Source organism: Procambarus clarkii, chromosome 67 (assembly GCF_040958095.1).
Source record: "Procambarus clarkii isolate CNS0578487 chromosome 67, FALCON_Pclarkii_2.0, whole genome shotgun sequence".
Lineage (NCBI taxonomy): Eukaryota > Metazoa > Arthropoda > Malacostraca > Decapoda > Cambaridae > Procambarus > Procambarus clarkii.
In genome coordinates this window covers 16,517,609-16,532,081 of record NC_091216.1, presented here as the reverse complement: position 1 = coordinate 16,532,081, position 14,473 = coordinate 16,517,609, and the positions used below count along the sequence as shown (strand labels likewise).

The following is a 14,473-nucleotide window of genomic DNA, read 5'->3' as shown; positions in this document are numbered from 1 at the left end:
ACAACCATTCTCCTGCAATTGGTTTCTGCGTCTGTAATCCCATCTATGTTTGTGTACATTTATTTTAACTCTTGGGCTGTGCCCCAGTTTATGATAACACTGCAAGGGGAAAAAAAAAACTATCCGGTATTGTTATAATGCATCTTCATCCCCCCCCCCAGAAAACCGGCATTGAATGTAATGAAATAGCTCTTTTTGGATAATCCCCAATGGCTCCCGGATTCCCTCCCTCCCTTCTACTGGATGGTAGATCAATGGTCAATCATTTTATGCAGGTTGGCATTCCATCCCCAATTGAATCATTATATATAACGTATATATATATATATACGTTGCATATAAGGTATATATACGTTTTACGTTATTCTTAAAATAGACGAATATCTGGCAAAACTGGACCTCATCCTCTCCGACCAAACTAAATTCCAAAGTGTAATGAGGGACTCTGCAGCTAAATTGAAAACGAAGGTAAACAGATTGATTGAAAAGGTGAACACCAAGAAATCCGGACTCCACCTGCCGAAGGTTATCAGGGAATACAAACCTGGTTATGCATATGGGAATGTCAAGACCCACAAGCATGGAAACCCACTTCGGCCAATCAGCCAGATACCCACACCCACATACAGACTGGGTAAGTGACTCAAGTGCCTGCTGACTCCTTATGTGCGTTGTGCTTTTAGTCTGAAGTCTCCAACGGAATTTGTTGACTTACTGCGGGGAGCACTGGCCACAGAGATAAAGGCCTCTCTGGATGTGGAGTCGCCTTTCACCAGCGTGCCTGTTGACGAAACAATCAGGATGATGATGGACAGAGTGTATCGTGATCCGGCTTGCACCCCTCTAGACATACCAGAGAGCATACTGAGGAAGTTACTCGAAGCCTGCACTAAAGAGGCACTCTTCTTGAGTCCCAATAGGCACATGTGAGCCTAATAGATGGGGTCGCCATAGGTTCTCCCCTAGGTGTCCTGTTTGCAAAATTCAAGCAAAATTCGATGTTAAGTTTCACTTACGAGATGGAGAGTGATGGGAAGCTGCCCTTTCTAGATGTAACAGTCACAGAAAGGAATGGTGGCTTCCACACTGCAGTCTACACTAAGGAAATTAACATAGGAATGTGCCTTAATGTCAATAGTGACTGCCCAGACAGGTACAAGAGTTGTTGTCAACGCTTACATCGACCGGGCTCTCACTCATCACTCTGGTTGGAAGCAGGTCGATGAAGAACTCTACAGGGTAAGACAGGTCCTAGTCAAGAATGGCTTCTCTAACAGTTATGTTGAAGACGTCAATAAAAGAAAGGTAAAACGTCATGCAACCTCTGAAGAGTTAACTAACACAACACTTGTACACCCTATTAGACTGTTTTACAAGAACTTCTATTCGACGGCTCATAAAACGGAGGAAAGTGTCCTGAAAGATATTATTAATTGGAATGTTATCCCCATAGACAAAAATCAGAAGATATACTGTAATTGACAATTTAATACAAAAACAAGAAAACGGCCAACCTACTCATGAAGAACTCTCCACACACCAAACAGAACACCTTGAAAGAAACCAACGTCGTTTATGCCTTCACATGCCCACTTGGGGACTGTCTGCCCCAAAGATCTCAGTACAGTATATAGGCAAGACAACAACATCTCTTTCTAGGTGATTAACAATGCACAAACAACACGGCTCCATCAAGGAACATATAATCTCCTTGCACAACCAGACCATCACCAGAGAAATCTTAACAAGCAACGCAGAAATTATCGATAGATACTGCGACAGCAGGAGACTCGACATCGGCTAGGCCCTACACATCAAAAAGTTAACAACAGCAATCAACAGCCAATTAACACATGATTACATGCTACCCACTTCAAGACCCCGAACCAATACAGAAACAAGAAGAGAAAATACGCAATGCACCCATTGATTTGTGTTCTGTCACCTCACCCAAAAACGAATATAAGCATGAAACGAAGTAAAAATTTGTCTTTGAAATGTAAAAAGTCTCTTGTGAAGTGCTCTAGGCGTCAGACCATAAATAAAATGTGAAAATGAACTTTGGAGTTAATTTTTCAATTACCCTCGACAGTGAAGAAATATGTAAAAATCATTAATCTTACCTTTTCGGTCATATTCAACAACATATGTTTAGAAGAAAGACTGCTACCAAAATATACTATATATATACAGTATATATAATATAATACAATATAATATAATATAATATAATATAATATAATATAATATATATAATTTTTTGTAAATATAAAGTGTTCATGGGTGATTGCTTCTTGTCCCTCTCTTAATGGACCAGGGTCTGGTTCATGGTTCCCCATAGGCAACACCAACTCTACAACTGATGACCTTAAATGGTACAGCACTATATCACCAAAAATAGCTTCAGGGAGCCTCCGGGGATCGCTCAGAAAATGATGTTTCATTACATTCAATGCTGTTTTTTTTGCCATGATATCACAAGTTTTCATTTATAATAGATGAGTTTTGCTTACTGTATCATTTACAGATTTATTTTTACAATTCAGTATGTATTTGTTTGTGGTGCCTGTAGATCTGTTTTGATGTTTGGGAACGTCTTCCTACCTAAAGCTGGAGATGAATCTGTAATCTGTTCATTCATTTGGTTAAATGAACAATTGAACACCCATGCATTTGATTACACTATTTTATATTTTTATCTAACCTATTCATGTTACAAATAAGGTTAGTAAGATGTGTCATGCCATAAATTAATTTAATTTTAATTACTCTTCACAAGACACCCATCCCCACCAACAAGCCCGGAGTTGAACCAAAGCGACCATCTCGACCGGTCAATGTAACAGCACTCTGTCGTATATCCCCCACTGTAACAAATAGAATACAGGTAAGCCAGATATTGTTGGAATTAATAGCTATACAAAGTACTTGTGTGGTTTTGGGATTTGTTATATAAGGTTATGATGCAGCTTAGTTTTAATTGCGAGCTAAAAATATATGTAGTTAATATAATTATTATTCAGTATTTTAATTGTTTTATAAATAAGTATCTTTGATAAGGATACCTTATGGTTTCATCATATTTGTTTTATCTTCTTCCAAAAAGTTTGTTCAGTATTTCAACTGCCTCAAGATATTGACCTGAAACTTAAAATACTTAAGTTTGAAAAATGCATGGCTGCTATATAGTGCTATCTATAATAACAAAATAATTTGTGCAATCTTTTAGGAAACCCTTATTGTATTTATCCCTTAAAGTGTGGGTATCATCATACATTGACTCATGGTGTAATGCAACTATTATCATGTGTGGATTTTAATTATTTTTGCCTGGTTTGTATACCTATGATGGATATGTTAGCTGTATATGGATGCTGTGAAGTTTACCTTGAACAATGTTTACCTTGAGAAAAACTCCTATTCATTCATGATTCTGTACTATACCAATGTGGTAATCATAATGGTATAAAATACTATAATAACTACGCGATATGTATACTGATTATGTTTATATCGTTTTCACAACTATCAATGGTTGTATTGAAGTATACCAGGTTAACCAATCATCATTTGAACATCATAATAAAGGCACTGCAGAAGTCCTATTGGCTCATATTAGGTAACTACTATTTATATCCATCCAAAATCATTCATATATGGGCCTATTAATATTGAAACATCAGATTCAAGAAACTGCAGAAGATTAATATATCTTCTGCAGTTTCTTGAATCTGATGCCCATATGGGTGGCTCGTATTTATTATTGGGAGAGTTGTAGAATTCACATTGACTTGAAATATGCAAGTGTTATGCACAAATGGAGTGGATTCGTTGCCAGGTATGCACTCACTTGCAAGGTCTTCAAACTACTATGCATGTAGCCAGGACTATTGGCTACATGCATAGGCCACAGTGGCCATTATAGGTCATTGTTGAGAGATTCTACAAGAACCAGAAGTTTAGCTGTATGAATACACATGTATTCTGCCGTGGAGTAAAGAGCAGTTTTAGTGTAGCAAGGAGAGGCCTGACTGAGGTGTGAAGTTACTAATATCTCTGGGGATGTGCTCAAGGCTACCAGCCAAGTCAAGTCACAAGCATAAAGTCTTTTCTATCTGGACCTAAATGAGGCTTTCAAAGGGACTTTTGAAATGAAAGCTTCCATTTCATTTCAAAATTCAGCTCTTCTGGCTTTACTGAAAAACATTATAGAATAAAGTCAACCTTCATCACTCCAGCTGCTTCATCTTGCCTTCCTCTACTGCCTTGGCTACTTATAAATTTTCTCTCACATGATGATTTGCTCTCATTTTCTCTCGCCCCCAGGTCTCTTGTTTGTCTGTCTCCATAATATTACTAATTTGTTTTCATGTAATTTCTACATATTTTATGTGTGCCCTTTCTTGTTACAATAGTTGCGCACAAAATCCTTAAATATGCAATTTATACTACTGTGTTTGTAGGTACAATTTTTCATATGATGTTCACCACTGTACGACCATAATCTAGTGATTGTCTGGCTTCCCCACACACAAGCTCTTGCCAGATTAAAAACTATTCATGATATAAATCTAAATTTTCAGCAACCAGATTGAGGAAATATTGTTCATGTGCTGTTATGAACAGTTAATCCCTCATCCTGTAGTCAAACTGGGCTCCATAATTGCATTTGTTAGCCAGCTCTTTAAATCCATAAATAACACTTGTAACGTTCCCCGCGCCCCATAACGTGCGTTATGGGGCTCTGGTGTTCTAGCTTGCAGACTGCCCTTTCTTTTCGCTTGGGGAGTGGCAAGGGTTCTGTTGTACCCGCACGCTGGATTGGCAGGAGCTTACTTCGGTATTGCAGGTTTACCAGGGGGTCGCTTTTGAGCTCCCCAGTGCATTGTCTTTATGCCCCTGTGCTTCTTTGTGAGATTGGCTTACTCCAGTTGCATGCCGAGGTCCCTTCCCTTTCAGGCTGCTCTAATTGCGGCAGATCTTCATGCTCTTCCCTTCTCAAGCTGTCCTCGGACTGGGTTGTGGAGGCTGTGGAGGTACTGAATGCCGGGCCGTCATCTGGGGTGTTGGGCTCGGCTGCTAGAGTGTACGGCGGCGGCTGAACCTGTAGTCACGCCTATCCTCCAGGTGGTGATGTATCTGTTCTCAGCTCTCTATTGATTTGGCTGGAGCCCTGGCTCTTAAATTTTTGTCTCCTATCTGTCTGGTCTTGTTTTTGGATTTGGTTGTTTCTCAGTTTTTGCAGGCGAAGCAACTAGTTCTGCTAGTTGCTGTCCTCTTTCTGATTTGTTAGTGATCTGGGGTGGGTGTTCTCTGCACTTCCTAGAAAGGATCATGCTAAGGTTCAGGTCTCTGCAGGTCGAGGTGGGCCCTTGGTGCCAGCTTTTGTGACAGTGCCGCCTCCTGAGCCGTCTTCATCTGGTCGGTGCAGTAGTCGCTCTGCACGTAAGTCGGGTTCTCGGAAGGGGCGCCGGCCCTTTGACGGGAGGTGCTGGGGAAGAGGCTGGGGCTGTTTGCCCGCTCTTGGTCCCACAATTCGTGGGCGTTACGGGTTGTGTCCTCCGGCTTGTGGTGGTGCTGGGCGGCGGCTCCTCCTCTCGGAGGGTTGGGTCATCCTGGGGTGGGTGCGTTTGGACGTTGTTGAAACGACTTCGTCCCTCAAGAGGGTTTCTCGCTTGTTTCCAGTGCCAAAATGGGACTGTGCGGATCTTTGGTTCATTCTGGATTTATCCCGTCAAAACCGCTGGATTCCTTGCCCCTCCTTTTGGATGACTACCGGGTTGATATCTGGTTGATGGGGTTCTGGGAGTTCTTCTACTCCCCAAGCCCGGCCCGAGGCCAGGCTTGACTTGTGAGAGTTTGGTCCACTAGGCTGTTGCTTGCAGCGGCCCGTAGGCCCACATACCCACTGCAGCCCGGTTGATCCGGCACTCCTTGGAGGAAACTATCTAGTTTCCCCGAAGATGTCCACGGTTGTTCCGGCAATATTTCTTATGCTCGCTGGGAGGATGTTGAATAACCATGGACCTCTGATGTTTAGGTCTACTGTCCTAGGTCCAGCTTCTCTTGGAGCCAAGTTCTTGGATGGAGTCTCTGGACCTACGGGACGTGTATTGGCATGTCTCCATTCATCCGGGGTTCAGAGACTGGTTAGGTTTTAGGGTGGGGCAGCAGGCTTACCGCTTTTGTTGCCTTCCCTTCGGGCTAAATCTGGCACCTTGCATTCACGTGTCTTACCAGGGTCGTAGTAGACCATCTGCATCTGCTAGGTGTTCGGGTTTTGGGTTACCTCGACGACTGGTTGGGCTGGGCTCCCTGCCAATCCGCTTGTCTGCTCGCCAGGGGCTTAGTTATTTCCCAGCTCACCGGGTTTGGGCATCCTGGTGAATCTGGCGGAAGTCCCGTTTGGTTCCAGTTCTAAGTTTGATCTTGGTGGCTGTGCTTTATCTGGGATTCTCGGACAGCAGTCCACGTATCTTCCTCCTATGGTGTTACTCCTGTCTGCAGTCCCGTCTTCGGCTGTTCCTGAGGGGGTCTCTGGTCACTCGGACGATTACTCGAGCAGCTTGTGTGGGAGTTTGAACTTCGCCGTGCTGGTTTACCCACTGGATCAGGGTTTGGCTTTGGCGTCTGTTTGGTTCCTTCGGGACTATCACTTTCGCTGCTTCCCACGATCGCTGGGTTCATCCACCTGGTGGGCCTTGCATCGGTTGCTGCCTCTGGGAATTCCTCTTCGGGTTTTTCAGGGTTCGGTGCTTTGGCTGCCTTCCGGAACTCTCGCTCAATGTGTACCCTGAAGCCTCGTCTCTCGGATGGAGCTTTGTGACCAGTGCTCACCAAGCCTGGCCAGAGGCAGTGGGCTCATTCGCTCCATCGGGCTCACAAGCATGTGTGAAAGTTTGTGGCGGTGTGGCTTTCGCTGCAGCAGATTTGGCTTGCTCGAGGTTCTACGATCCAGCTCCATTCGGACTGCGCCCCGGTCGTTTATTGCCTGAACTAAGGGGGAAGGGTACCTTTGGTCCTTGGCTCTTTGGTGAACAGTCAACACCGTCTTCTTCAGTTGGCTTTGCCGGAGGTTGACTTCTGTTTCTGTTTGTGTTGTTTTGTCTTTCCTTTCTTGGCTCTTTCAGGACCAACATCTTACGCTGAATTCTGTCGCCTATTATCTTGCTGCGCTGGCAGAGCCGCTGCAGCTTATGTTTGGGGTGGATGTCACCTTGGCTCCATTTCGAATGCTTTCTCATGCGTTTATCCACTTCTGGCCTGCTGATTCACTACCTGGGCTGTGCTGGTCTTTGAATCAGGTACTCTCTCTTCTTTCTTCTTCTTGGTTTGTTGGGGCCTCTTTGGTTCAAGAATGTTTTCAAAAGGCTTGTTTTTGTTGGTTTTGGCCTCTGGAGATTGGGTTGATGAGCTTCATGCTCTCCTTCCGGCGCAGGAGTTTCTGCTCTTTCGGTTCTGGTGGACGTTTTGTTCGTTTGCAGCCGTCTCCTTCTTTTCTGGTAAAGAATGAGACTGGCGGGCTTCTGGAGGGGTTCGTGGGTTATTGATGCGTGGTTGATCAGGCCAGGGGTGCATCATTTTTTGTGTCTTGTTGTGGCTTTACACTGTTACCTGCACGCCTCGGATTCGGTGTCTGGGGACGCACTTTGGGTTGATCCAGTATCCCTCGTTCCCTGTTCCAGGCCTCAGGACATTCAGGTCATCCGCAGGGTTATCAAACCTAGGTAGCCTGCAGTCTACCCTCGTGCCCATGATGTTTGGAAGTTTGCTGCTCTTGTTGCTTTTTTGGGAGCACGTCTTTGGCCGACATTTTGGCACGGGGGTTTTGGAGGTTGAACAGCGTCCTAGCCGCCCGTTGTTTTGTGAACGTCCCGGGCCCTCGGCAGTCTTTTGTGGCCATGGGCCATCGGTTGCAGTCAGTTGTCTCGTTTTTATCATGAGGCACGCTGTGCTGCCGCCTCCCAGGTAAGTCCCTCTTTTACTTAGCTTTGAGTATCTAGTTCCAGAGGAGCCAACAGGGCTCCGCACAGAAAACCAGCACTGAATGTAATGAAACGCCATTTTCTGGGTGAGCCCCAGAGGCTCCCTGGCACGCTATCTACCTCCGGTCAGTGATTTTTGTTTCCGTTTGATCAGTCTCTGAACTGGCAGTCTAGCGGCCGACTTGATGGGGTGGTGCAAACGAATGGCACGTCGGGTTGATGAGGAGTTGTTTGTTACCTTGTTTTTATTGGGGGCGAGTTCATGGGCAATGTTCGGCCTTGGGTTGCAATTTTCTACTAGTAGGGGTCTGTTTTGAGGTGCCTACCTTTCTGGATACCTAACCCTGGTCGATGGCAGACATGAATACTCTCTCAAAGAGTGAAGTTTTCATAGACCATTGCACCCTTCGCCTCTCTGTGAACCAGGTTCTGGCTTGTGGTTCCCAGTAGGCATAAGAACTCCAAATGACTGAATCCCCAGACTAATATAGCCAATATCAGTCCGATTGCTTCAGGGAGCCGATGAGGCTCACCCAGAATATGATGTTCATTACATTCAAAGCTGGTTTTATACCTCTGTGGTCTGGTGAAAATGGGAGAGGTATATCGCAGACGGGCTAACGGCTAAGACTAATGTAGATACTGTAGTATTTTATTGATTAAATCTAATGTCATAAAATTAAAGCATTGTTGCTGAGATGATGAAGTGCTGTATTAACATTAATTTGATTTTCTGTTAGAATTTATTACTGACATGACTGAAAAAGTTTTTTCACACAAATAGGAAGTTGACAAAATTATCAACAATGTTGGTAATTTTATGTCTACCAAGACAGTAGAACATCTGGTTGACAGAGCCCGGGTGCATGGGGGGAATTGTGTAAAACCCTGGTTTGTGTCACGGAGAGGCTGCGGAATCCGTGTGAGGGCAGTAGCACTCCCGGTTGCAATTCTTTTGACAATGTTGTGGCGCAGTTGACTAAGACGTGTCTGGGATCATCTGGATGTAGGTTCGAACCCTTATCACGGCTCCTGTGGATTTTCAAGAGAATCTGATTTCTTCTTTGCATGCTCCTTGCCACAGGTTCACTGTCTTGACCACTTCAAATGGTGCCATCTTGGATAAAGCTATGACAATGATGAAAGTGAACATGATTGTTGTCTTGTCATTCACCTGGGCTCTAGGAGACTCGAACAGCAGACCCCATGTGTGAGAGGACGATGCTCTTGTTGTCTATATTGTATATATTCTATGTAGACAACATATTGTTGGCTATAGACTGTTGTCTATGTTCTTCCTGTCTGTCTACATCACATTGTGTCGAGGTCTTTAGTATCCACAAATCGTCTGGAACCTTGGTTCCCAGGTGTCGGGTGGGAATTGGAGGGTGTCTGGGATGCAGATGAGTGTGTGTGGGGTGGGAGATGGAGAGTATCAGTGGTAGAAGAGAGGGTATCATTGGTGAGAAATGCGAGGGTGTTGGGGGGAGGAAACGGGGCTTGATGGAAGAGTCTGGGTGAGTGAGGATGACAGGGAGAGGGAGAGCAGGAAGGGAGGTTGGGGAGATAGACAGCTAGGAACTAGTATTGTCTTGCCAGTTATCCTGTTGGAAATGTGTGAGTGGGTGGGTAGGAATATTGTTTCTGGGCACTATTTTTGAGTGGCAGCTTTTACAAGTCCTCTGTGACCCACAAAATCTCCTGATTTGAACAAGACCAGATTGTGTTTCCTACCCCTACCCTACTCTCATCCTATTTCATGGACCCCTATCCTCCTGGTAGGGTCCATGAATTTGGTGATGGAAGGAAGGTGAGATGTGTTTACTCCTGTGATAAATTACAAATTAATGACTTACTAGAGTATACACACGCACAGTATTTTCATTTATTTATTCATGTAATTGAATAAACCTCTTCAATCATCAAAAACAGCCAACTTTGAAACGCAAGACAACTACATCATCCAAGTTTTTTTTTTTTAACCCAAAAAATATTGGTTTTATGGTGATTTTTGGTGGTTTGGGAATGCATCCCACCATTTAGAGCATTATGACTATGGAAAATCTCTTTCCATATTCCGAACAAATGCTTTATGAACACCTTTTCAGAATGTAACCCATTTATATATGGGGGGGAAACCCTGTATTAATGTTGTTTTTATCCTAAGGACGAGATAAGTAATGTAGAATATTTGCAGGTATCTTGGGCGTCGGAATATGGTCGATGCTACGTCATATCTGTATATTTAGTACAGAAATTATCTTCAGATGACCTACTACAGAGACTTAAAAATAGAGGAGCCAAAATTGCAGATTTTACAAGATCACTTAGTAAGTGTTCTGATGTTTTATTTTCATTTGATTACAATCACCAACCCACATTATGACCGTCCTGGGGACTTAGAGCAGTTGAACAAGAGGGTCTTGGTTGGGTAAGCACTTATAAACCTCCTCCCATATTTATAAAGAATAAATGATGTAGAAGAAACTGTAAATATATGCAAGATATATATATTACATATGTGTAATTACCTAAGTGTAGTTACAGGATGAGAGCTACGCTCATGGTGTCCCTTCTTCCCAGCACTCTTTGTCGTGTAACAGCTTTGAAACTACAGACTGTTTTGTCCTCCACCACCTTCTCACCTAGCTTGTTCCAACTATCTGTTACACTGTTGTAAAAGAAAACTTTCTAATATTTTTTCAGCATCTTTTCTTTCCCCTAGCTGGATTCTGTGTCCTCTTGTTCTTGAAGTTGCTGGTTTCAGAAATTCATCTTTGTCAGTTTGGTCGATTCATTGCTATTTATTGGAAGTGATCATATCACCTCTTTTTCTCCAATCATCTAGCTTTGGCATGTTTAACGTCTTTAACCTCTCCTCATAACTCTTTGTTTTTCGCTTCCGGAAGCCATTTTGTAGCATGCCTTTGCATTTTTTCCAGTTTATTGATGTGCTTCTTAAGATATGGACACCATATAACTGCTGCATATTCCAATTTTGGTCTCACAAAAGTCATGAACAAATTTAGTATTTCACCATCCATATAATTAAAAGCGAGCTTGAAGTTGGAAAGCGATGCTTACACCCCCTCACACAAAGTTCTTTGTGTTCCTCCAGAGACAGTATATCATCCAAAACCACCCCTAGATCTTGTTCTTTATTATAGTTCTTTAAATCCTTTCAACATAATTTTTAAGTTGTGTGTGGTCTATTTTCTCCAATTCCGCATTTCGTAACATGGCATTTATTCACATTGAACTACACTTGCCAGAGGGTGCTCCACGCACTTTTTTATCTAGATCAATTTGAAGGGAATGACAATCGTCTGTGTCTCCTATCCTTCCCAGTATCTTAGCATCATTTGCAAACATGTTCATATTATTCTGTATTCCTTCACCTAAGTAGACAACGAACATTATTGGTGCAAGAACTGAACCCTGCCGGACTGTGCTTGTTACACTCCTCCAGTCAGATACATTGCCTCTGATTATGTGTGTGTAAAATGTAAGTGTAGTTACAGGATGAGAGCTACGCTCGTGGTGTCCAGTCTTCCCAGCACTCTTTGTCATATAACGCTTTAAAATTACTGACGGTTTTGACCACCACCACCCTCTCACCTGACTTGTTCCAACCATCTACCACTCTGTTTACAAAAGTGAATTTTCTTATATTTCTCTGGCAGCTTTGTTTCGTTAGTTTAAATCTATGGCCTCTTGTTCTTGAAGTTCCGGGTCTCAGGAATTCTTCCCCATCAATTTTATCAATTCCTGTTACTATTTTGTACGTAGTGATCATATCGCCTCTTTTTCTTCTATCTTCTAGTTTTTGCATGTTTAATACCTCTAACCTCTCCTCGTAGCTCTTGTCCTTCAGTTCTGGGAGCCACTTAGTGGCATGTCTTTGCACCTTTTCCAGTTTGTTGATGTGCTTCTTAAGATATGGACACCATACAACCGCCACATATTCTAGCTTTGGTCTTACAAAAGTCATGAATAATTTTTTTAGTATTTCATCATCCATGTATTTAACACTTTCGCGCTCTCGGCGCTCAAAAAAAAACAATACCCCAGATGCTTTCGGCACTTCGCGCGCCTATGCGGTAAGACCGAAAAAGTGTACACTCTTTTGACTGTCCTGACAATAATTGAAGGCGCACGTATTTAAATTTGGTATCACTGTGTTCGCAATGAAATTGTCTATAAAAGCATACCTATAAAACGCCACCCAAGCATAAGGAGTATCAACACCAAATAAAAAACTATGCAGATCACTCACCGAGAGTGCCAAACAGCAACAAAATGTTTCCACTCTCTTAATGGTTGCGAAGCCTACAGTTGTCCTACATCGCTAATTTTGGTATCATTGGAATCGCAATAAAATTCTCTATACGGACATATGCATATGAATTGCCCACCCGCAAGAGTGTGTGAAGTGGAGAGTAGTTAGCCGCGAGCGCACTGGCGAAAACACAGGGGGGAAATCATGCTTGGAAAGTTTATACGTTTCCTGACCCTACTTTTCTATGTACGTATTTCTTTTTTATACCAATGTGTTCGCAATAAAATTTTCTATAAGATGAACTGTATAACATTTGTACAAAGCATGTGTAAGAGAAGCGCCAAATATAGAACCACGTTGCTCAGTATGCGTTCGCGGCAGAAACGAACGCATTGTTTTCGTTCGTTTGATGTTTGTCATGTTTATACTTGTTGAAACATTTTATAATTTGTATGACAGTGATCGCAGTAAAATTCCCTACACAGACATATACATAACACATACAAATATTTCCCACGTGTTGGATATATCAACGGCTAAAGGGAACCCACTGCCACACGCTCGCCACACCCCCAAACATACTTTGTGTATTTTTTTTTTTACTCATAGAAGTTTATGTGATATAATATTCATTCTGGTACCAGAAAATTCGAATAAATTCTCTACAAAACAAAAGTATCCCCATCCATTTCGGTTAAAAAATGGAATTTATAGAAATATTTTTTCGATGGACGAGAAAACTAGGCAGTTATGCGGAATCGTAAGAAAAAACAGCGACGAGTTATCTCTAATCTAAAGCGCGAAAGTGTTAAAAGCAAATCTGAGGTTAGAAAGTGTAGCGTAGGCTCCTCGCACAAATGTTCTTAGTGTGGTCCTCAGGTGACAGTTTTCTATCTAGAACCACCCCTAGATCCCTTTCTTTGTCAGAATTCTTTAAAGGTTTCTCACATAATTTATAGGTTGTGTGGGGTTCCACATTCCATAACATGGCATTTATTCACATTAAATTCCATTTGCCAAGTAGTGCTCCATATACTGTACTTATTTTGTCCATGTCTTCTTGAAGGGTATGACAATATGACAATCATCTAGGTTTCTTATCTTCCCTATTATCTTATCATTATCAGCAAACATGTTCATATAATTCTGTATTTCATCTGGTAGATAGTTTATGTAGACAATGAACATTACCGGTGCAAGAACTGAACCCTGTGGTACTCCACTTGTGACATTCCTCCAATCCGATGCATTGCCTCTGATTACGGCCCTCATTTTTCTATCAGGAAATTTTTCATCCATGCTAGAAGCTTACCTGTCACCCCTCCAATATGTTTCAGTTTCCAGAACAACCTCTTATGTGGAACTCTGTCAAAAGTCTTTTTTGGGTCCAGATAGATGCAGTCAACCCAGCCATCTCTTTCCTGTAAAATCTCTGTAGCTCGATCATAGAAACGGATTAAATTCGTTACACAGGATATTTCAGATCGAAAACCATACTGTCTGTCTGATATTATATCATTTCTCTCCAGGTGTTCTATCCATTTAGTTTTTATTATTTTTTCCAAAATTTTGACTATTACATTTGTCAATGATACAGGTCTATAATTGAGGGGGTCTTCTCTGCTGCCACTGTTGTAGATTGGAATGATGTTAGCCTTTTTCCACTCATCAGTTACAACTCCTTTACACTGGGAAGCCTGAAAATTCAGTTAAAGTGGAATGCTGAGCTCAGGTGCACATTCTCTCAGAACCCATGGTGAAACTCCATCTGGACCAACTGCTTTGTTCTTACTTAGCTCCTCGAGCATTTTTCTACTTCATCTCTAGACACCTCTATGTGCTCTATGTTGCTCTCTGGAATTTGTATTGTGTCTGAAGATTTCATTTTGTACAAAAACACTTTGGAACTTTTCGTTTAATGTTTCACACATTTCTTTTTCATTTTCTGTGAATCTATTTCCTATTTTCAACCTCTGAATATTATCCTTTACCTACAATTTGTTTATGAATTTATAGAATAGACCTGGTTCTGTTTTACATTTGTCCACAATTCCTTTTTCAAAATTTCTTTCTGCCTCTCTCCTCACTGACGTGTAGTTGTTCCTCGCATCTTTGTATCGCTGGTATGTTTGGGGGGTTTAGCCTCTTCCTATATTGATTCCATTTTTGTGTCTTTTGATCTTTGGCCCTCTCGCAATTTCTGTCCAAC

General features: G+C 42.3%; 1 protein-coding gene across 4 annotated transcripts in view; it reads left to right on the top strand.

Moving 5' to 3' along the window:
- Positions 1-14,473, top strand: part of LOC123767541 (E3 SUMO-protein ligase Su(var)2-10) — a 123,903-nt gene that overhangs the window by 41,987 nt on the left and 67,443 nt on the right. For all 4 annotated transcript variants that reach the window (XM_045757237.2, XM_045757236.2, XM_045757235.2 and 1 more), the window contains 2 exons: positions 2,780-2,887; positions 10,183-10,315. In XM_045757237.2, coding sequence (XP_045613193.2) covers positions 2,780-2,887; positions 10,183-10,315 — 241 coding nt within the window. The remainder of the gene's footprint in view (positions 1-2,779; positions 2,888-10,182; positions 10,316-14,473) is intronic.